At 43.4% G+C, this 24,170-nt stretch overlaps 1 protein-coding gene across 1 annotated transcript in view; it reads right to left on the bottom strand.

The window, feature by feature from the left end:
- Positions 1–2,313: 2,313 nt before the first annotated feature.
- Positions 2,314–24,170, bottom strand: part of RBBP8NL (RBBP8 N-terminal like) — a 30,613-nt gene continuing 8,756 nt past the window's right edge. The window contains exons 6-13 of the mRNA XM_029286005.1: positions 20,934–21,069; positions 19,132–19,215; positions 16,081–16,244; positions 13,452–14,238; positions 11,071–11,182; positions 8,454–8,515; positions 7,533–7,659; positions 2,314–2,862 (exon numbers count right to left, since the gene is read on the bottom strand). Coding sequence (XP_029141838.1) covers positions 2,735–2,862; positions 7,533–7,659; positions 8,454–8,515; positions 11,071–11,182; positions 13,452–14,238; positions 16,081–16,244; positions 19,132–19,215; positions 20,934–21,069 — 1,600 coding nt within the window. The 3' untranslated portion in view covers positions 2,314–2,734. The remainder of the gene's footprint in view (positions 2,863–7,532; positions 7,660–8,453; positions 8,516–11,070; positions 11,183–13,451; positions 14,239–16,080; positions 16,245–19,131; positions 19,216–20,933; positions 21,070–24,170) is intronic.

Here is a 24,170-nt window from a genome sequence, read left to right as displayed (position 1 = left end):
TGTACTCTTTCTAGAGTCTCAACATCTTTTTTACATCCTGGTGACCAAAACTGGATGCAGTATTCCAAGTGTGGCCTTACCAAGGCATTGTAAAGTGGTATTAATACTTCACGTGATCTTGATTCTATCCCTCTGTTAATGCAGCCTAGCACTGTGTTGGCTTTTTTGGCAGCTGCAGCACACTGCTGGCTCATATTTACCGTAAATGATTGTCCACTAGGACTCCGAGATCCCTCTCACAGTTACTACTGTTGAGCAAGGTACCCCCAATACTATACCTGTACATTTGGTTTTTCTTGCCTAAATGTAGAACCTTACATTGTAAATGTAGAACCAGTTCCTTCTCTGGGCTGTAAGAGAGCAATTGGCCCAAGGGCACCGACCTGGCTTCGCCTCCAAGGAGGACTAGAACTCACAAGCTCCCAGTTTTTAGCCTGGTGCCTTCATCACTACACCAAACTGTCTCTTGGGCTGAACTAGAAGCGGTTTTAAAGCTCACCGCCAGCTTTCTGAATTATGCCAGAAGCAAATTGCCAACGGGCATATATTTTCAGCATCGGTGCAACATGGGCTCTGAGTTCTTCCAGAGACCAGTTTGCAGAATGCGGGCAAATAGGACCCCCAACTGCCTGTGCTAGAAGAAGGAGAATCACGAAAATAAAAATCTTCTAAAGTGCAGCAAATGGCTTATAGAGTTCCTATTTAATGGTCCTATGGCACAGCTATGGCATTACTCTGGGCAGAAATACAGCTACTATTTGACAATATTCTAATACCCATATATAATTCAAAACCATGTGCTCATTGGGGAGGGAGAGGGAAATCTGAGGGGGGAGGATTTATACTTTAAATTTACTTCTAGAGCCTGCACACATATCCCCTCCCTCCCCCCTCTCTCTCTCTCACACACAAACACATGTCAAAGTAACTGGCATAAGGGGGAATTTGCTTCCGATGCTCAGCTGCCAACCGTTCTCTTGGGAATAATTAAATTATTGAAATAAAATAATAAAAGCATCTGCAACCATTTGCATGCCTGAATATTTACCCCCTAAATATAATTTTTTTAAAAAAATATCAAAGAGGCTACATCATGTCTACATTTGCCTATTTGCAAGCACTGTGATTAGCCTATTTTCCTATCCCTGGCTGATTCAGGTGCCTTGTTGATCTTCTCTGGAAATTTAGTGTAGATTGAGAAGGACATCTAGCTCTTTGGAACTTGCATGAGAATATGATAGTATCAATTATGCCGGAGGACAAAAATGACATAATCTTCTAAAGTCTTGTAAGCTGCTGTGGGAAAGTTGGCTAGTATTTACCTAATGTGAGCCTAAATGTTCTTTTAGCCCAGGGCTCTTCAAACTTGGCAACTTTTAAGACTTGTGGACTTCAACTCCCAGAATTCCTCAGCCAGCATGCCTGGCTGTCTGGCTGAGGAATTTTGGGAGTTGAAGTCCACAAGTCTTAAAGTTGCCAAGTTTGAAGACCCCTGCTTTAGCCCAAAGATGGGTAACAATGGCCCCTTTATGTCCTGTGGACTTCAACTCCCAGAATTCCTGAGCCATCACGGCTGAAGACCGTATTATTCAGATGGAGATTCCTGATGAAATGCTTTCATTGCCTATCAAAATTAACCCTGGAGCTCTGTTAATTCCTACAGGAAATGCCTATTACGAGTCTGCTTATCTTATCTTCTTGAATGTAGAATTCTAGCAAATTATTTGGCCAAACAATAACGACGTAACACTTCAGATTGTGCAGAAATTTAATCAACGCAGCATTGATGAACAAATACTTGGCAATGTTTTAGGTGGTTTTGGCACCGGGGTGCTCAGCATATCAAATTCATTTCTTTTTTTATTCACGTACAATGTCTTTATTATTGCCGTGCACCCTGTGAAGAAAGCACTAGATTGCCAGGATTATACAGGTAGTCCCCAATTTATAACCATTCGTTTAGTGACCATTTGAAGTTACAACGGCACTGGAAAAAGTGACCTAGGACTGTTTTTCCCACTTATGACCATTGCAGCATCCCCGTGGTCACGTGATTAAAATTCAGACATTTGGCAACTAGTTCATATTTATGACGGGTGCAGGGTCTGCTGGTCATCTGATGATCCCCTTTTGCGACCTCCTGGCAAGCAAAGTCAGTGGGGAAGCCAGATTCACTTAACAACCATGTCACTAACTTCACAACTGCAGCGATTCACTTACCAGCCATGGCAAGCAAGGTTGTAAAAGGGGGCAAAATTCACTTAACGAATGCCTTGCTTAGCAGCAGAAATCTGGGGCTCCATTGTGGTCGAGGACTGCCTGTACTCTTACTACCAGTATGATCAGAGAAGCGATTCTTAAAATTATCCTACAACGCCTGGCTTGAGATGTCCTACTTCTCACGATCTCAGTTGTAATACCAGAATAACTGCACGTGTAGGTTTGTGCAACGTGGAGGGCTGTTTAACCTGAGTGGCTAGAATACCTAAAATTCTTTGGTGGCCGTTGTAGGATTCTTTTTTTTTTTAATAAAATTTTTATTAATTTTTGAAATTAAACAACAAATAATACAAATATGATGCATTTACTGACACAAGCAAAAAAGATAATCCTACTCAATACGTTTTCGGAGATGCTCGGCAGTCCCGAGCCGTTGTAGGATTCTTGATAGAAACCAGAAAAGTTTGACTGCAGCTTAGTCTACAAAGCAGGTCCAAGGGAGAAGGTTTTTAAGCTATGTCTCCTCGTGCTCCTCCTGTCGGAAAGCAGGACTGTGGTTTGCCGTTTCCTTCGTATCTTGTGGGCCAGGCAGGATGTGGGTGGCTGCCTCACTTTCCCGTCCTCGTACTGACTTCTTGCAGGCTGTGGAGAAGAAATGGAATGAATGGAGCATTAGAACAGAGTGCATTCTGGGATATTAATCTTCTCTCTGAAAATTACTAATACAAATAGTCCTCTATTTACCACCATAGTTGGGACCAGAAAGCCAGTCATAAGTTGTTACAGTCATAAATCAAGGCACCCATATGACCGGACCTCTTTTTTTTAATATTTGTTGCATTGGTCGTTAAGCGAATCATGGGGTTATAAGTGAACAGTGCAGTTGTTAAGCAAACCCATTCTTTCAAATGGGTGCTCTTTTGCTGGAAATTGCCCCCCCAAAATCCCCCAATAACCCTGGAAACCAGCAAAAAAGAAATGTTACAAATTGTGGTTGTGTGACTGCGCGACACCACAACTGGTCATAAAGAAGAGCTGGTAACCAAGTACTCGAAATGCAGTCATGTAACTGTGGAAGATGGGGTAGGGCAGGGGTAGGGTGACATTTCATGAAGGCCGGTAGTATTTTACAAGCTGCAAAACACCAGTTCCAAGGTCGTTGTCACTCCAAACGATTGTAAAATGACCAGTCGTATATTGAGGACTACTTGTAATGGATAAAACACAGTCAAATGTAGTGTGCTTTACTATCTGAACCTTGAAAAAGAATAAAAAACCCTTTTGGAGTTGCCAACCATGGGGTCTCTAGGTTGATCTGGCGGGACTGCAGAGTGGGTCGGCTTGAGCAAGCAGTGGGTGTGGCCAGGATAAAAGTGGGCAGGGCTACCCATCTTCCTGCAGATCCCTTTCCCCAATTTCTATCACTTTCCTTTTTCTCTCTTTTTCTCTGGCACTTAATTTCTCTCTCTATTCCACTTAAAAAGAAGTCCTTCAAGTGCTGAAGAGCTGTGGTGGCGCAGTGGTTAGAATGCAGTACTACAGGCTATTTCTGCTGACTGCCGGCTGTCAGCAGTTCAGCAGTTCGATCCTGACCGGCTCAAGGTTGACTCAGCCTTCCATCCTTCCGAGATCGAGAAAATGAGGACCCAGATAGTTGGGGGCAATAGGCTGACTCTGTAAACCGCTTAGAGAGGGCTATAAAGCACTGTGAAGCGGTATATAAGTCTAAGTGCTATCGCTATTGCTGAATGAAGCAGGATGCTGATATGGAGGACATCACTAGAGGGCTTGGGCCAAAACTGACCATCTTTTTTAAAGGAGTGATCAAGATTAGAGGAAACCCTAAACTCTACTTCACCCAATAAGCAAAATAAGCCGATTGGGAGCCTTTGTCTTTTTAGAATCATTTTTTTTTTAAAGAGAGACAGAGCTACAAATAATAGCCTGCTGACAATGTTCAGCAGTGGGGCTCTTGGTGCATTCTGAACTTGGTGGTTTTCTTGCAGACATTTCATTACCCAACTACGGTAGGTAATCTCATCAGAGTTAGAAGGGGATTGGGTTTGTTCTGTTTATATACAGTAGTTTGCAGTATCAGTGTTATTGAACTTCCTTGATTAGGCTGTTATTTACTGATAGCTTGCTTGCCTACCAAGTTCCTTGAGCAAACCCCACTCCCTTCTATTACTGATGAAGTTACCTAGTTGGGTAATGAAATGTCTACAAAAAAAAATGCAAGCTCAGAGAACACCAGTGACCCCACAGTTCAACCCTGAGCTGTAAATATCCTCTCTTATAAGTTCAGCAGTGTGATCCAGCTCAGATCCAGGCTTGCTCCAGTCTCTTCTTCTCTGCTGCCTGTCTAACATCTTCCCAGCCCAAGCTTTGTGAGGGCTAAACAAGATCACGTGAAGTATTAATACCACTTTACAATGCCTTGGTAAGGCCACACTTGGAATACTGCATCCAGTTTTGGTCACCACGATGTAACAAAGATGTTGAGACTCTAGAAAGAGTACAGAGAAGAGCAACACAGATAATTAGGGGACTGGAGGCTAAAACATATAAGGAATGGCTGCTGGGATTGGGTATGTCTAGTTTAACGAAGAGAAGGACGAGGGGGGATATGATAGCAGTGTTCCAATATCTCAGAGGCTGCCACAAAGAAGAGGGAGTCAAGCTATTCTCCAAGACGCCTGAAGGCAGGACAAGAAGCAACGGGTGGAAACTAAGCAAGGAGAGAAGCAACCTAGAACTAAGGAGAAACTTCCTGACAGTTAGAACAATTAACCAGTGGAACAACCTGCCTCCAGAAGCGGTGAATGCTCCAACACTGGAAGTTTTTAAGAAGAGACTGGACAGCCATTTGTCCGAAATGGTATAGGGTTTCCTGCCTGAGCAGGGGGTTGGACTAGGTGACCTCCAAGGTCCCTTCCAACTTTATCATTATTATTATTATTATTATTAAGAAAAAAAGCGCTATTAATATTTTCCGTCCAGATTAATCAGAGCCTGTCGGAAAGGCACGGTGGCACTTGTCAAACATGCCCCATTTTTAAACCCTGTGACCACCATATCTCTCTGTTAGTTGGTCAACTCGGTTCTCTCCTAACTTTTGACTGGGCAAACAGAACGAAGGGAGGAGTTTGGGACGCGAAGTGTTTAAATGGTTATCAGGCCAGAGGGTTTTTGTGCCCAACCTTATCAATGTCCTGCTCAGTCACACCTGTAGGAAATACCTGTACAACATCGTCCATTGTTAGCAGCTTACCCCTTTTGTAGATCCTCGTTTGTAGAATAAACACTGTTTGTGTGAAAACGCTTTTGGGCAAAGTCAATAGTTCTTTGGGCGTGCTTTGTCAATCAAGGCTCCTTAGAAAAGGCCAAGTAAACAAGCAGGACTGTGTATGTACCACACTTACTCAAGCTGAAGTTTTTCCCCTTTCCCTCTCCGAGCTGGAAGCTGGATCACCCTTTAGAGAAAAGCCACCCTGTGCTAAAACACTGGAGTCTCTGCTCCGCGTCTTATCGCAGCACAATTGTATAACTTGGGTTAAATATTTACACAGCATGGAATCCAGGATGGAGGGAACAACAGACCATAATTCCTTTGACGGTTTTCTTCTTGAATCAATCCCATCAGTAATTTGTCAGAGCCCAGAGGACACGGTTAGAAAAGAGCCCCACAGGAAGTAAACACAAAGGCATGGAAACCTGTCTATATAGTCCTCCATTTACAACACTTCATTTAGTGACTGTTGGAAGTTACAACAGCATTGGAAAAAAAGTGACTTATGACCACTTTTCACCCTTTTGACCATTGCAGCATCCCCAGGATCAGGGGATTTACATTCAGATGCTTGACAACTGACTCCCATTTATGACGGTTGCAGTGTCCCGCAGTCACGTAATCCCCTTTTGCGACCTTCTGACAAGCAAAGTCAATGGGGAAGCCAGATTCACTTAACAGCCGGGTTACTCATTTAAGAACTGCAATGTTTCACTTAACAAACGTGGTGAGAAAGGGGGCAAAACTCAGTTAACCAATTTCTCACTTAGCGACATAAATTTTGGGCTCAATTGTGGTCGTACGTTGAGGACTGCCTCCTGTAGTGGACAATAAGGATGGAGTTTGAAAATGGGAGGAAGCGCATTGACAGAGATCTGATTCCACGTAGTAGAAGTCAGAGGGAAATACACTAAGTCTAAAAACGTGAAGATCTAAAAACAGAAGTGGGAAACTGATTGTGGCTGGGTAAGATCAGGGTTTCCAGGGCTCTTGAAAGCTTCCAGGTTATGGGAGGAGGAGAAGAATGGATATTGCTATCATAATTTTACTGGAATGAGCAGGATGAAAATATTGCCCTTTTGCAGGGAAGTTGCAAACACACTTAATATTCTTTCCTCCTCCTGTTTTCTCCACAACAACCTTGTGAGGTGGACTGGGCTGGCTTTCATGCCTAAGGAGTAGAACTCATGATCTCCTGATAATTGGCCAAAGTCACCCAGCCGGCTTTCATGAGTAAGGCGGGATTAGACTTCCCAGTCTCCTGTGATTGGCCTAAAGCAGAGGTAGGCAACCTTGGCTCTTTTATGACTTGTGGACTTCAACTCCCAGAATTCCTGAGCCAGCCATGCTGAGGGGAAAGGGAGAGGTTTCCATGCTGAGCCATGCTGGCTCAGGAATTCTGGGAGTTGAAGTCCACGAGTCATAAAAGAGCCAAGGTTGCCTACCCCTGGCCTAAAGTCACCCAGCCAGCTTTCATGCCTAAGGCGGGATTAGACTTCCCAGTCTCCTGTGATTGGCCTAAAGTCACCCAGCCAGCTTTCATGCCTAAGGCGGGATTAGACTTCCCAGTCTCCTGTGATTGGCCTAAAGTCACCCAGCCAGCTTTCATGCCTAAGGCGGGATTAGACTTCCCAGTCTCCTGTGATTGGCCTAAAGTCACCCAGCCAGCTTTCATGCCTAAGGCGGGATTAGACTTTCCAGTCTTTTGTGATTGGCCTAAAGTCACCCAGCCAGCTTTTATGCAAGGCGGGACTAGAATTCCCAGTCTTCTGTGATTGGCCTAAAGTCACCCAGCCAGCTTTCACGCCTAAGGCGGGATTAGATTTTCCAGTCTCCTGTGATTGGCCCAAAGTCGCCCAGCTGGCTTTCATGCCTATGGTAGGATTAGAACTCATGGTCTAGTTTTTAAAACAGCACTTTAATCCTTGCTTATATTTATGGATTATTTTATGCGCAAATCAGGGCAATGTATGACACTTTGGGATGCAAAATCTGAAATAGTTGGAAAGGAAGAATTTTCTACCTTTCGTTGACGAATCGTGGCCCCTTTTCCGTTTCTTCTGCAAATTCTGAATGTTCTCAGTAACATAGCAGTATTCTTCTTTTACCAAAGTTCTTGAGAGAGCTTTTTCTTCACGACTACCAACCATCTATATAAATCAGAGAAATGGATAAAGACAGGTTTAAGATGCATGAAGAAAAATGTCAGGTAATTTAGGGCCGGGGTCTCCAACCTTGGCAACTTTAAGACTTGTGGACTTCAACTCCCAGAATTCCTCAGCCAGCCAAGCTGGCTGAGGAATTCTGGGAGTTGAAGTCCACAAGTCTTAAAGTTGCCAAGGTTGGGGACCTCTGATTTAGGAAATCTGTCCTCTTTTCCACTTACATTGAAAATACTGTTCGGTTTTTCACACTCTCAAATGGTCAAATCAGGTCTGGTTATATTCCCATGACGACAAGGACATGTGCTTTTAGCTACAGCCATAAGACAAGCGGTTCTTATTGTGGTTTAAATCACTTAGTGAAGACTTGTGGACTTCAATTCCCAGAAATCCACAGCCACCTTGAGTTGAAGCCCACAAGTTTTAAGGTTGCCAAGTTTGGAGGCCCCTGGCTTAAATAATAAGCCTAATGAGACAGGAAGCAATTACAAAATTCTCAGACCCGTAGTGAGGAAGCTGAAGATCTCCAGAAGTTCCTGAACTACAGCACAGGTAGTCCTTGACCTAAGACTCCAAGTGGCTACTAAATGAATGGTTGTAAAGTTGAAGACTACCCATATTCTTCTCAGCCACCCATATCAACAGTGCCAATAGGAAAGGTTGTTTGGAATTGTAGTTCAGCAAAATCCAGAAGACCCAATTTCCCAAACTTGTTTGATGATGTCATATCCCATCTTTGAAAGACAGGATGACTTCGACCGCTTCAAAACATGGGAACGGACCTCACTCTCAGATACGACGGTCCCATCAGAATCATCCTGCAGTGAGTCAGAATCGCCATTATCTGAAAGAGACAAAGGCATGTAAGGAGATCAACGTCTGTCACAAGGTCTAGAAACGCCATTTTTTCCCTCTCTTTTTGTGAGCAGAGAAAAGTATATAGGGCAGAAAAGGGTTTTCCCCCTTTAAGGGCTCAGAAAACAGAGAAGCACGTGGTTTTCTAATCACCAGGATCAGGGATAATTCATACAGTATTGCATAAGTATTTGTGAGTCCATTGCTCAGTTGTGTGTTTGACTTCTGCTTTATTTGTAGAAGGTGCCGTGTTCCAGTTTTAGAACATAGAATAATAGAGTTGGAAGGAACCTCAGAGGTCTTCTAGTCTAACCCCCTGCTAGAATAGAATAGAATAGAATAGAATAGAATAGAGTAGAATAGAGTAGAATAGAATAGAATAGAATAGAATAGAATAGAATAGAATAGAATAGAATAGAAAGGAATCTTGGAGGTCTTCTAGTCCAGCCCCCTGCTCAAGCAGGAGAAGCTATACCATCTCAGACAAGTGACTGTCTAGCCTCTTCTTAGAAATCTCCAATGATGGAGTGCCCATGATTTCTGGAGGCAAGCTGTTCCACTGGTTGATTGTCCTCACTGTCAGGAAGTTTCTCCTTAATTCCAGGTTGCTTCTCTCTTTGATCAGTTTCCAACCATTGTTTCTCGTCCTTCCCTCTGGTGCTTTGGTGAACAACCTGGCCCCCTCTGCCTTGTGGCAGCCCCTCAGATACTGGAACACTGCTATCATGTCTCCCCTATTTCTTCTTTGGTTGTCCACTCTCTTTTTGAAAGCTTCCATGATGGGGCACCCCAACTTCTGAAGGCAAGCTATTCCCTTGATTGATTTTGGTACTGAGGGAGGCAATGCTTGAGCTCTATAGACTCTGGGGAGCTGTTCCAAATCAAAATGTTGACCTGGACACAGGATTTGATAAGGTGGGGCTCATTCAGGACTGTATAAAGCTGGATGAGCGCCAAAAAATTCTAGTCGTTCTTGATGAAAGGCTCAAAGTTCCACAGTTGAGCACAAAAGGCCAACTGTCTAATAGACTCCACGTTTACTTAAACTCCGAGGTGTTTGTTTAACAAGATTTGTGCTACACGTAATCCTGGATGTAAGCCTTCCCTTGTAAGAGAAATGAAATTACCGGTTGAGCAACTTTAAACATTTCCTGGGACAATGACAAGGGCTCTTTGGAAGCTACATATGACAGCGGGTGAGAAAATGAAGGATCTCAAGTTTCACATTCTAGCGATTTGTCCATCCTGAGAAATGTCCCTGGCTCAAGAATGGGTAACAGATCCTACCCTTCTAGAACCCCAACATGCATTGAGATTACTGCTCTAGAACCAGTGGTTGATCAAACCGTTTTCAAGATTGGATTAATTGATATCTGATGTATCTGAAGAGTACAGTGATCCTTGACTTAGGACCACATTTGAGACCAGCATTTCCGTGGCTAAGCAAGGAAGCTGTTAAATGACTTGCACCCGGTTTTTAACATGGTTGTTAAGCAAATCACTGCTGTTCTTAAATGAATCATGTGGTCATTAAACATATCCCAATTGTGTTTGCTTGTTAGAAGCCATCTAGGGAGGTCATGTTTATGTAGTGTATATTGGAGGTGGTTACCCTTTGAGAGCTGAATGCAACAAAATTTCATTTTAATGCAAGCTGACTAGTGTACATTTAAAGTAACAATAGAGTTATTATTCTATTCTATTCTATTCTATTCTATTCTATTCTATTCTATTCTATTCTATTCTATTCTATTCTAACCTATAATTATTCTATTATGTCCTGTCCTGTCCTGTCCTGTCCTGTCCTATCCTATCCTATCATTTCTATTCCATTCCATTCCATTCTATCCTAACCTATCCTATCATTATTCTATTATGTCCTGTCCTGTCCTGTCCTATCCTATCCTATCCTATCCTATCCTATCCTATCCTATCCTATCCTATCCTATCCTATCCTATCATTTCTATTCCATTCCATTCCATTCTATCCTATCCTAACCTATCCTATCATTATTCTATTATGTCCTGTCCTGTCCTATCCTATCATTTCTATTCCATTCCATTCTATTATATTCTATTCTACCCTACACTACCCTACCCTACCCTACCCTACCCTGCCCTACTCTACCCTACCCTACCGTATCCTATCCTATCCTATCCTATCCTATCCTATCCTATCCTATCCTATCCTATCCTATAAATGGTGATTACATGACCTTGGTACACTGCAAGTATCATAAATACATGCTGGTTGCCAAGTGCCCAAATTCTGATCATGGGTCCATGGGATGCTCCAACAGTCGTAAGTATGAGGATCAGTCCTAACTCACTTTTTCAGTGCCCTTGTAACTTTGAACAGTTACTAAATGAATGGTTATAAATTGTGATCGCTTGTTCCTGTTTGTTCTCAAAGCTTGTTCCTGTTTGAACTTCTCAAAAGGTTGGTACCTCTGCCCTATGCCATTTCAGATGAATGGCTGTCCAGTCTCTTATATACAGTATGTTCCAATCTCCCAGAAAGTGCAAAATATGGTTCTGTTTTACCTGGCTGCTCAGGGTCTTGATTCTCCCCTCGAAAAGGCATCTTGACTTCTTGGACAGCAGTGGAATCATGTGAAGTTGTCTTGGACATGGCAGGTTCTTGTGGCAAAGATATCTGCAGAGGCCACAGAGTTTAAGAGAGAGAAAAGTTACAGCCTTACAAAGTCTTGTAACATTCACAGTGACTATGCTAGTGGACAGAACATGGAATAATAGGACTGGAAGGGATCTTGGAGGTCTTCTAGTCCAACCCCCTGCTTAAGCAGGAGACCCTGTTCCATGCCGGACAAATGGCTGGCCAGTCCCTTCTTGAAAACCTGCAGTGATGGAGCACCCACAACTTCTGGAGGTAAGTCGTTCCAATGATTAATCGTTCTCATTGACAGGAATTTTTTTCCTTAATTCTAGGTTGCTTCTCTCTTTAATTATTGTATTCAGGTGAGTGAAAGATTTACCATCTGCATTTGTATCACAGGCCAACTTTGGCTGGTTGGTACAGTGAGCCCTCAATTTAACAGACCTTGGCTTAGCAGACTTCAAATACAATGGACAAAATGTACATCTGGGTTGCATCCCCAAAGTTTAGACTTCTCTCCTACTTGGGGAATGTATAGAACAGGGGTCTTCAAACTTGGCCCTTTTATGACTTGTGGACGACAATTCCCAGAATTCCTCAGCCAGGCACGCTGGCTGAGGAATTCTGGGAGTTGAAGTCCACAAGTCATAAAAGGGCCAAGTTTGAAGACCCGTGGTGTAGAGTATCTAGGCCTTGGAGAAGGTTTGTGAAGAATGAAGGACGATCAGCATCCAGGGAAAGAAAGAAAAAAATAAAGGGGAAAACCTTTACGCAACATTTAGTTTTCTTGGGTATTTTAATGGAAACACTTTGTCATTGTTTATTTCATTGTTCTATTATTTTACTTCCGTTCTCTTTACACTCTTTTGATTTTTCTTCTTTTTTTATTATTGTAAGCTTCCTAGAGTAGCCCCCTGCGAGATAGGCGGCAAATAAATTGAACAAATAAAAATAACGAATAAAAATAATGGAGAACCCTTCCCCAGAATGCTTTATTAAACTGAGGCGTCATTCTACCTTATTTCCTTTGTCGTGACTTCATTCACAAGGTAAACTCAGATCTTAGTCTATTTTTCAACATATTGAATGAAACTCAAAATTCAGTTAATTCAGCATTAATTGAAGTCGATTCTCAGGGACCATCAAGACTTTAGTGTAGCATAATGGCCTAATCAAACCTTAGTTAGGCCAATGCTATTAACAGGCAAGTGTAATTGTAAGCAATTACGAGTGGCCTCAAAGTACAGGTAGTCCTCAACTTGTGACCACATTTAAGGCCAAAATTGATGTCGCTAAGTGAGTTGTGTCCCATTTTATGAGCTTTTGCCACAGTTGTTAAGCAAATTGTGTAATTCTTAAGTGAATCTGTCTCTTCCCATTGACTTTGTTTGTTGGAAGCCAACTGGGAAGGTTACAAATGGTGATCACATGACCCCAATACAGTGCAACGGTCATAAATATGAGTCAGTTGCCAAGCACCCGAACTTTGATCACGTGACCAATGAGTTAGTGCAGTGGTGGCGAATCTATGGCTTGGGTGCCCTCTCTGTGGGCACGCACGCTATCGTCCCACTCCCGTAGCCCCCTCCTCACCAGCAGGCCCCCCCTGGAGGAGACTCGCCCCGGGCGCAGCCTGCGCAGAGCAGCACAGCCAAGGACATGGCAGCCGGGCAGCGGGGACAAGACTCCGTCCTCGTGCCCCATCGTGTACAGATGCTGCTGCAGGGCACAGACAGAGGGCTTGGCCGCCATGACGCTGCTGGGACGCCTGCGTGATTTGCTGTGATGGACCGTGGAGGTGGTGGGTGGCCCTGCGGGCAGGAAAGGGGAGGGCAGGACAGGGGCGAGGCAGTTTTTGGGCACTCAGTCTCTAAAAGGTTCACCATCACTGAGTTAGTGCAATGGTCATTTGTGTGAAAACCGGTCATAAGTCCTTTTTTCAGTGCCGTTGTAACTTCGAACGGTCACTAAACGAATTGTTATAAGTCAAGGACTAGCAGTATGTGTAAATTCTGTGTTTCCCCGAAAATAAGCCCTAGCATGATTTTTCAGGATGTTTGTAATATAAGTCCCATCCCAAAAATAAGCTCCAGTTAAAATTGTCAGCCAGATGGATGCATTTAGTTCCAAATTTTCCCCAAAATTAAGACCTATCCGAAAAATAAGCCCTAATGTGTCTTTTGGAGCAAAAATTAACATAAGACCCGGTCTTATTTTGGGGGAAACACAGTAGCTGAATACACAGAGGAAATGGTTGGGGCAGAAATAGCTGAAGAAAAGAGATAGAAATGGAAAATATATTTCTTACCGGAGAAACTGCTATAATTTCCTTGGCTCCGGCCGTGAACTGTCCCAGTTGTTGGCTCCCGTAATGCTGTTTCTGGATTATACCAGGCCAGCTGGATAAAGTGGTTTTCTGAACAACAGACTCTTCGTTCTCATCTCTGCCTGGACTTCGCCTTTCACGTTTCACTGAGGACTGATGCCAGTTGGTGCCGCTTTCTCTTCCCCTTCCGTAATCCGATAAATCCAGAGGCACTTCGGTGGAATTGTCCTGCCCAGATGTGGTTTTCTCTCCTTGATCCAGGTTGTCTCTATTGACCTGGAACAGCTGCTCCAGTGTATCGTCCGTCAAATCTTTGGGGCTGGCTCTTTCCTTTTTCCCTTCTTTGCCAACGCTTGGCAGCGTGGAAGGGCTCTGGCACCAAGACTGATCTGAACTGTCCTCTCTTCTTCCTTTCCCTTCGTGCTGCGGCTGCATCAACAAACAACGGAGTCTCTCTGAGCTGCTAAGAAGCTGGAGCCTGTTTTCCAGATGACGATCCTTCATGTACAGCACAGCGCCAGGGAGTTCCAAGATGGTGGCTTGGTCTTCCCACTCATCCTGGGGCTTCACTCGACCGCCTACTTCCTTAGCCAGGAATAGGTGGTGAGGGAAATCGCCCTCTTTGCCGGTGGGGTTATTCCGGAGGCCAAGATGATGCAGGGCTAAACTTTGGTTGAAGAGGTAGAGCTGTTCTTTTTTGGTGGTAAACCTCAGGTTCTCACAAGAAGAGGGGGAGGCCCGGCAATCTGACTTGTTGGGTCTTAGAAATCTAAAAGAATCAGCACCGTCAGCACTTGGAAAACGGACTGCCAAGATTTCATCGTTGTAAGCAGCTCCGGTTCTTCCGTAGGGGGACCTAGCACAGGTAGTCCTTGACTTACGACCATAACCGGGACCAGAATTCCCGTGGCTAAGCAAGGCAGTTGTTAAATGAGTTGCACCCGATTTTCTAACCCTTTCAGTGGTTCTCAACCTTTTTAATGCCGCGACCCCAACCAGTCATAAGTCGAGGACTAAACCGGTCGTAAGTTGAGGACTACCCAACCGGTCATAAGTCGAGGACTTTCCCTGCCCGGGAGCGCCGCGCATGCGTGGTTCCGCCCCCTGCGCCGGCTGAGGCGTAGCTGGCAAGCGGCAGAGACGGAGCAGGCCAACCACCAGCTGGCCCAGCCCAAGGGAGGTAAGGCACCCGCTGGAAAAGGGGAAAAAATGGCGGACAAAAAAATGGCAGACAAAAAAAATGGTGGACAGCCTTGCTTGGCGACCCCCATGAAATGGTCGATCGACCCCAAATGGGGTCCCGACCCACAGGTTGAGAACCACTGTGTTAAACGGATCGCTGAGGCTGTTCAGTGAAAATCGCGCAATCCTGCCCCCCATTGACTTTGGGAAGGTCGCAGATAGCGATCATGTGACCCTGGGATGCTGCAACCCTCCTAAATACATGCCGGTTGCCAAATGCCCGAATTTTGATCCTGTGACCATGGGGATGCTGTGAAGGCCATAAGTCATATTTTTCAGTGCTGCTGTAACTTTGAATGGTCGCTAAATGAACAGTTGAAAGTCAAGGACTACTTGTACTTTTCATTGATAAAGCTAACCAGAAAAATTTCCTGCCCCGTGGAGGGCAAGCACAGTAGCTCCCTCCCAATTTATTAAAGCTGCCTGACTTTTTTCAGGGGTCTCTCTCTGAGCCAGAGAAAAAGATGCCACTATTTTAAGAGTCAGTCGAAATTTAAAGAGTCAGCTTCTTTAGCAATAGGGCAGCATTTCCCTGGCTTGCCTGAAGCTGAGATGGTGGCTTTAAAGAGACAGACCCAAAGCACTTAACAGAATAAAAGAGTAACAGAGTTGGAAGGGACTTTGGAGATCTTCTAGTCCAACCCCCTGCTCAATACCACCCTATACCATTTCAGACAAATGGTTATCCAATCTCTTCTTAAAAACCTCCAGTGATGAAAGCACCCACAACTTCCAGAGGCAGGTCGTTCCACTGGTTAATTATTCTGACTGTCAGGAAATTTCTTCTTAACTCTAGGCTGGTTCTCTCCTTGATTAGTTTCCATCCGTTGCTTCTTGTCCTGCCTTCAGGTGCTTTGGAGACTAGGTTGACCCCCTCTTCTTTGTGGCAGCCCCTGAGATATTGCAACACTGCTATCATGTCACCCTTAATCCTTTTCATTAAACTAAACATGCCCAATTCCTGGAACCGTTCTTTGTATGTTTTGGCCTCCAGTCCCCTGATCAACTTTGTTGCTCTTCTCTGCACTCTTTCTAGAGTCTCAACATCTTTTTTATATCGTGGCGACCAAAACTGGATGCAGCATTCCAAGTCTGGTCTTACCAAGGTATTATAAAGTGGTATTAAGATTTTGGGTGATCTTGATTCTATGCCTTTGTTAATGCATACTTCTCTTTTTTAAAGCATGCACAGCCCTAGTGTAAATTACACACGCACGCATGCACACCCAAACACACATGGCCAACCCCAGTTTAGCCCCTACTAATCTAATTTACTATGTAGTTCAACTCCATTTAACTCTTACGTCCCTCTCTTTTCTAAAGTCTAAATTTTCCAAATGTCTAAAGTATTGGAGGGATAACCGCTTACGCTTCAAAGCTGGGACTTTGGTCGCACTGAGGAGAGGGTGGCCTTTTGCTTGGAAGGGGCGGGGATCCACTTTCTGGGTAATCTCTTTCTTGAGAGGAGATTCGGGATCCTGTTCTCATCAGCTCAATGGCTCCTTGCAATTGGTTGACTTTCTTCTGAGAGCTCTAAAAACAGAGAAGGGAGAGAGGGATAGGCGAGGACAATAAAACTTCAATTTTCGGGACTGATAGAAGATTGTAGCTTAGGTCTGAATTATAGCATCCTTGGTGCTCTCTGAGCTTGGTTGTTTTCTTGCAGACATTTCATTGCCCTAGTAGGTAACCTCATCAGTGCTAGAAGGGCGTGGGGTTTGCTCTGTTTATATATAGTAGTTTGCCTGTCAATGTTATTGGAAGGGTTCTTGGTGGTTTCTTGATTAGGCTGCTATTTACTGATAGATTGCTTGTCTACCAAGCTCCTGGATGGGAGTATTGTTTACTTGTTGATCTAGTTCCGTGGTGGCGAACCTACGGCACATGTGCCACAGGTGGCACGCAGAGCCCTCTCTGTGGGCATGCACACCGTCGCCCCAGTCCTAGGCCTTCAGCTGGGTTTTATAAAATCTTTTCGCTTTAGGCCTCTGCCGGCGTGTGAAAAAAAAAAAGGTTCAATCAATCAATCAATTTCAACTTCTCGCGGGGAAAAAAAAGATCTCGCAAAGTTGGAATTGATTGATTGAACTTTTTAGTCCCACCCAGTCTGCCGTTACCACCGCAGCCAGGCCCACCCAATAGGCCACGCCCACTCAATGGATCACACCCACCCAATGGGCCATGCCCACCCGGCACCCGACGATAGATAAGTGGGTTTGGGGTTGCAGTTTGGGCACTCCGTCTCTAAAAGGTTCGCCATCACTGATCTAGTTGGTCTAGTATTAATTTAAAGCAAACCCCACTCCCTTCTAGCTCTGATGATGTTACCTAGTTTGGTTATGAAATGTATGCAAGAAGATGAACAAGCTGAGAGAGCACCAAGGACCCCATACTTTAACGGACTCTAGAAGCAATGAGCCAAGTCTGAATTTAAAATAGAAATGTACATAACATTAATTCCCTCTTAAAAGCATGTGATTTTTTTAATGTAAGTCATATACATAGGTTGTCACTTGAAGAACTCTGATGGACAGGGTCATGGAAGAGATCCTTCCGTGCCCTTGCCCCCACCCTTTGGAACACCCTCCCCCCAGACATGTGACAGTTCCCAACTCACGTGGCCTTCCGAAAAGCAGTCAGAACATGGGTCTGTAAACTGGCATGGGGGGGGGGGGCTCAGAGGAGCTGGGCAGCTGTGGGGCTGGTTAGTCTCCTGAGAGTCCTCTCTTCCCCTTTTAAATAATTTTAGCAGCGTTTAATCATCCTTATCTCCTTCTAAATTTTTAATTTTTAATCACTGTTTTTATAATTTATCCCTTTACTGTACTCTACCCAGAGTCCCTCTCTGAGGGAGATGGGTGGTTCAAAAACACGATAGATAGATGATTATGATGGATGGATGGATGGATGAATGGATGGATATACAGTAGATAAATAGATAGACTGAGACACAGATGATGGATGGATGGAGATAAATATATGATAGATGGATGAATGGATAGAGATAGATGATCATGATAGATTAGATGAGACATGTCAAACTAGCAACGTCACATGACGTCGCGCAACGTATCGGAGCTTTTTCGCCATTGCCGGCAATGGGGTGGGCGTGGTTTCCCAATGACGTGTCCGGCCCACGGGCCAGCAGTTTGACACCACTGGATTAGATGGATGGATAGAGATAGATGTAGACAGACAGATAAATAATAGATTGACGATAGATAGATAGATAGATAGATAGATAGATAGATAGACAGACAGACAGACAGATAGATGAATGAATAGAGATAGATAGAAACAGATAAATACGTAATAGATAGATAGATAGATAGATAGATAGATAGATAGATAGATAGATAGATAATAGAGGAATTAAGATAGATAGATAGATAGATAGATAGATAGATAGATAGATAGATAGATAGATAGATAGATAGATAAGATACAAACAGATAAATGATAGATGATAGATAGACAGACAGACAGGAGAATGAATAGAGATAGACATAGATTAGATAGATATATGATATATGGATAAATGGATAGATAGATAGATAGATAGATAGATAGAAATAGAGAGACAGAGAGACAGACAGATTGATAACCATTTCCCTCTTCCCTATGAGATATGACAAGGGTTACTTTTTCATCTCCTCCCTCCAGGTTTTTTTCTTGGAGGCTGAGAATGAAAATGGTTTCATTAGTTGAATTTGGGGGTCCCCATGGCATGTTTGCCTGTTGGGGTGAGTTTAACTCTGGGAGTGCCTGCATCTGGTTTGGGTTAAAAATAACCCTCGGGGTTACAGTAGTTGACTAGGTCAGTTAATTAACCCAGTTTTGCTGTCCCTATAATACGTTATCTCCCAAGTGATCCAATTAGGCAAGTTATAAGAACAGAGCCATTAAATTAGAAAGGTCCCAGGAGACCAGCTCATCACAAATATAAATAGATCACTTTGAAGGCTGCAGTTGAAAGAATAATACCGGGACCTGGCAAGCCAAATTCTCCAGCTTGTACAAAATAGGAACATTAAACATAATTGCTTATGAAACATAAGGTTAATAATTTGGCAGATAGTCAACATTTTTACAAAGAAGCCCATGACTTGATTTCTTTTCTCTCTTCATTTAGGTCAGGGGTGTCCAACCTCGGCGACTTTAAGACTTGTGGACTTCAACTCCCAGAATTCCCCAGCCAGCCATGTCATGTTGACTAGGGAATTCTGGAAGTTGAAGTCCACAGGACTTAAAGTTGGACACCCCTGATCTAGGCTGTTTCCAGCTAATAATTTAGATTTTCATCTTCAGGAGACCTTTTAGCCCAAAGTCAAGAATCAAATCTGAGGAAGGAAGACAAAAAAAAAGAAAGAAAAAAGAAAGAAAAAGAAAAAAGACAAGGGTCAGACAGGGAATTGTTTACCATATCAAGTGCATGGTCTCCCTGGAGAAGGATGTTAGGGGAGATTCTGCTTTCTGGAGAAAATCTGTGTTCAGGAGACTGATCTGTAACAAGAAAGGACCACAAACACTTACTTCAGACAATGTAGTGCTACAAATGGAGACTTTTCTCTTAAACTGCAAACCATTCTTCCCAACCTGGATCTCTCTGGATCCGCTGACAATCCAGCTCCTAAAATTGCTAACCAACATGACCACCCATAAGATATACTGTAAATTCTGGGGTTTTTAGTCCCAATCCACTGGGAAGACACTAAGTACCGTGGATCCATTTGGCTCAGTACCAGTAATCTTCGACTTACAACCACAATCGGGATTCGAATTTGAGCCCTGCCTGATTTTTAATGATTTTTTTTTTGCCACGGTTGTTAAGCGAATCACTGCAGTTGTTATGCAATTATGTGGTTGTTAAACAAATCCGGCTTCTCCCGTTGGCTTTGTTTGTTGGAAGCCAGCTGGGAAGGTCACAAACGGAGAGCACGTGAGCCTTGGACACTGCAACCGCCGTAAGTACAAGCCAGTTGCCAAACACCCAAATCTGGCATGTTGTAAGTCACCCAGAGTCACGTGTCTGCCAGACTGGTGGCATATACATTCAATTAATAAAATAATAAAATCGAAATAAATAATACATTTGAACAACTAAATAAATACATTGTCATCATGTGACCATGGGAATGCTGTGATCGTTTTAAGTGTGAAGGCCAGCCGTAAGTAACTTTTTTCGGTGTCCTTGTAACTTCAAACGGTCACTAAATGAATGGTTGTAAGTCAAGGACTACCTGTACCACTGATTCTGATTGAGAGCAACAGGGCATGGTTTTTGGCAAAAAATAAAATAAAATAAAATAAAATTCCCAGCATTTCCTGAAGAAATGACTTAAATCTGGGCTCTCTGACATGTAAAGCAGGGAAATAGAACAGAACAAAACAGAACAGAATAGAACAGAATAGAATAGAATAATAATGGAATGGAATGGAATGGAATGGAATGGAATGGAATGGAACGGAATAGAATAGAATAGAATAGAATAGAATAGAATAGAATAGAATAGAATAGAATAGAATAATAATGGAATGGAATAGAAGGGAAGGGAAGGGAACAGAACAACAGAACAGAATAGAACAGAACAGAACAGAATAGAATAATAATGGAATGGAATGGAATGGAATGGAATAGAATAGAATAGAATAGAATAGAATAGAATAGAATAGAATAGGAATGGAATGGAATAATAATGGAATGGAATAGAAGGTAAGGGAAGGTAACAGAACAACAGAACAGAATAGAACAGAATAGAATAGAATAATAATGGAATGGAATGGAATGGAATGGAATAGAATAGAATAGAATAGAATAGAATAGAATAGAATAGAATAGAATAGAATAGAATAGAATAGGAATGGAATGGAATGGAATAGAAGGGAAGGGAAGGGAACAGAATAGAACAGAATAGAATAATAATGGACTGGACTGGACTGGACTGGACTAGACTAGACTAGAATAGAATAGAATAGAATAGAATAGAATAGAATAGAATAGAATAGAAAACAGAGTTGGAAGGGACCTTGGCGGTCTTCTAGTCCAACCCCTGCTCACGCAGGAAGCCCTATACCATTTCAGACAAATGGTTGTCCAATCCAATATCCTAAGGTAGTGTCTCTCTTCTGCTTGATGTTCTACTAGGCTCCAGATCTAGAACTGACTGAAGAGCAAACTGGGCCCAGTTTGCAGGAGAACCTGCCTCCTTCCAGTGTCTCGTGATATTCGTCTTCTGTTTCTGGGCTCAGGTTTTTCCCCGCACTCAGTTTCCTGCTTCGGCTGGAGAGGATGGACAAAGACAAGTCTGGGGCGAAGTTTCCTTCTCTGGGCTGCCCTTTGAAAGCCTTCGGCCTGTCCCTGTTGCCGCACAGAGGAAACAAAGATGAAAACAAAGATGAAACGAGAGAGGGTTTCAAGGCATCCGTCTGGATATCTCGCATGGTTTTGATAACCGCTCTGGAAATAAAATAAAAAATAAACCAGAAGCCAGGCGTCTTTGGCACTGGGCCACTTGAGAACGCCACGCCGTAAAACATCCCAGATCAAATACGAGGACTTTGCTTTTATCCTGGTTTATTCATGCCACATTTATTTCTCTTGCAAGCGGTGGCACCGAGCGCAGCAAAGCATTTTATGGAGATGTGTTGGGTGAGCGGGGGGACCCGTGATGTCAGAGAGGAAACTTGAGGAGTCTGGTATTTTTATTATGGTCACATGACTGAGCCAACTTTATGACAGTAGTCAAGTTGGCTCAGTCATAAGTACGGGCAGATGGTCCTCAACTTACAATTCATTTGGTGATCATTTATAGTTACAAAGTGACATGACTATTTTTCACATTACCACCATTGCAGCCTCCCCATGGTCACGTGATCAAAATTCAGAGGCTTAGCAACTGGCATGTACCTATGACAGTTTCAGTGTCCCAGGGTCACGTGGTCACCTTGTGCGACCTTCTGACAAGCAAAGTCAATGGGGAAGCTAGATTCACTTAACAACCGTGTCACTAACTTAACAGCTGCAGTGATTCACTTAACAACTGTGGCAAGGAAGTTGTAAAAGGGGGCAAAACTCACTTAACGAATGTCTCACTTAGCAACCAAAACGTTGAGCTCAACTGCGGTCATATGCGGAGGACTATGGTTACATCTTTGGCTTGTATGTTATCTCAATTTAATTCTAAGTGGTTTACAAACCCTATTTTCATTAATCAGGTTAAAAAGGCCCTACGCCAAGAATAAAAAATGCAATGCAAATATAGCGCAGGTAGTCCCCAACTTGCCACAATTGAGCCCAAAATTTATGTTGTTAAGTGAGAAATTTGTTAAGTGAGTTTTAACCTGTTTTGTGACTTTTCCTGCCATGTTTGTTAAGCGAATCACTGCAGTTGTTAAATTAGTAACGCGGTTGTTAAGTGAATCTGGCTTCCCCTTTGACCTTGCTTGTCAGAAGGTCACAAAAGGGGGTCACATGACTCAAAGACATTGCAACCGTCATAAATGTGAGTCGGGGCATGGATGGTACTCACATGACTGTGGGATGCTGTGACCTTGTGGGATTTGCCCTACAACAGCAACTGGGACTACCATAACTACTGTCGTAAAGTTGTCTCAGTCATGTGACATTAGGCTTTATGACCCCAATGCTTAGCAATACAGTAGTAGTCCTTGACCATTTTAGTGACCTTTCCAAGTTACAAAGTGACTGAAAAAAGTGACTAATGCCCATTTTTCACACTTATGACCATTGTAGCATTCCCATGGTCACATGATCAAAATTCAGAGGTTTGCAACTGCTTTGTATTTATGATGGTTGCAGGGTCACGATACCATCTCAAGACAGGTGATTGTCCAGTCTCTTCTTAAAAACCTCCAGTGATGGAGCGCCCACGATTTCTGGAGGCAAGCTGTTCCACTGGTTGATTCTCCTCACTGTCAGGAAGTTTCTCCTTAATTCCAGGTTGCTTCTCTCTTTGATCAGTTTCCAACCATTGTTTCTCATCCTTCCCTCTGGTCCTCTGGTGAACAACCTGGCCCCCTCTTCTTTGTGGCAGCCCCTCAAATACTGCTATCATGTCTCCCCTATTTCTTAATAATAATAATAATGATAAAGTTGGAAGGGACCTTGGAGGTCATCTAGTCCAACCCCCTGCTCAGGCAGGAAACCCTATACCATTTCGGACAAATGGCTGTCCAGTTTCTTCTTTAAAACTTCCAGTGTTGGCGCATTCACCGCTTCTGGAGGCAGGTTGTTCCATTGGTTAATTGTTCTAACCGTCAGGAAGTTTCTCCTTAGTTCTAGGTTGCTTCTCTCTTTGGTCAGTTTCCATCCGTTGCTTCTTGTCCTGCCTTCAGGCACTTTGGAAAATAGCTTGACTCCCTCTTCTTTGTGGCAGCCCCTGAGATATTGGAACACTGCTATCATGTCCCCCCTCGTCCTTCTCTTCGTCAAACTAGACATACCCAATTCCAGCAACTGTTCCTTATATGCTTCAGCCTCCAGTCCCCTAATCATCTTTGTTGCTCTTCTCTGTACTCTTTCTAGAGTCTCAACATCTTTTTTACATCGTGGTGACCAAAACTGGGTGCAGTATTCCAAGTGTGGCCTTACCAAGGCATTGTAAAGTGGTATTAATACTTCACGTGATCTTGATTCTATCCCTCTGTTAATGCAGCCCAGCACTGTGTTGGCTTTTTTGGCAGCTGCAGCACACTGCTGGCTCATATTTAAATGATTGTCCACTAGGACTCCGAGGTCCCTCTCACAGTTACTACTATTGAGCAAGGAACCACCTATGCTATACCTGTACATTTGGTTTTTCTTGCCTAAATGTAGAACCTCACTTTTTTTCACCATTGAATTTCATTTTGTTAGATAGCGCCTTTTCTTTAGACCAGCCAAACCCAGGTCCTGCAGCCGTTCTTCGTATGTTTTAGCCTCCAGGCCTTGGATCATCTTAGTTGCTGTTCTCTGAATTTTTTTCCAAACTCTCCACATCTTTTTTGTGATATGGTGACCAAAATTGGCTGCAGTATTCCAGGTGTGGCCTTACTAGGGCTGATCTTACTTTGGTTTTACCCTTGAAAGGCCTTTGACAGGTTAGCTGTTTTCTCACTATAGCCTCACCTAGAGCAGAGAGGGCTGGGATCAAGTTCAGGACAAAACAAGCCTGGTAATCAGGAAGGAACACTTTCTTCACTGCCAGGTTTGCATTTCAGGAGGCTTCCTCATGCTAAATTTAAATACAGCAATAGTGCCATCTGCTGACAGTTGAAATCGCTTTCTAAAACATAGAATGAAGGTAGTCCTTGACTTAAGACAGGGGTAGGCAACCTTGGCTCTTTTATGACTTGTGGACTTCAACTCCCAGAATTCCTGAGCCAGCATGGCTCAGCTTGGAAGCCTCTCCCTTTCCCCTCAGCATGGCTGGCTCAGGAATTCTGGGAGTTGAAGTCCAC

This window comes from Protobothrops mucrosquamatus, unplaced genomic scaffold (assembly GCF_001527695.2).
Source record: "Protobothrops mucrosquamatus isolate PMUCROS unplaced genomic scaffold, P.Mucros_1.0 scaffold2683, whole genome shotgun sequence".
Classification (NCBI taxonomy): Eukaryota; Metazoa; Chordata; class Lepidosauria; order Squamata; family Viperidae; genus Protobothrops; species Protobothrops mucrosquamatus.
This window is presented reverse-complemented; position numbering and strand designations above follow the sequence as displayed.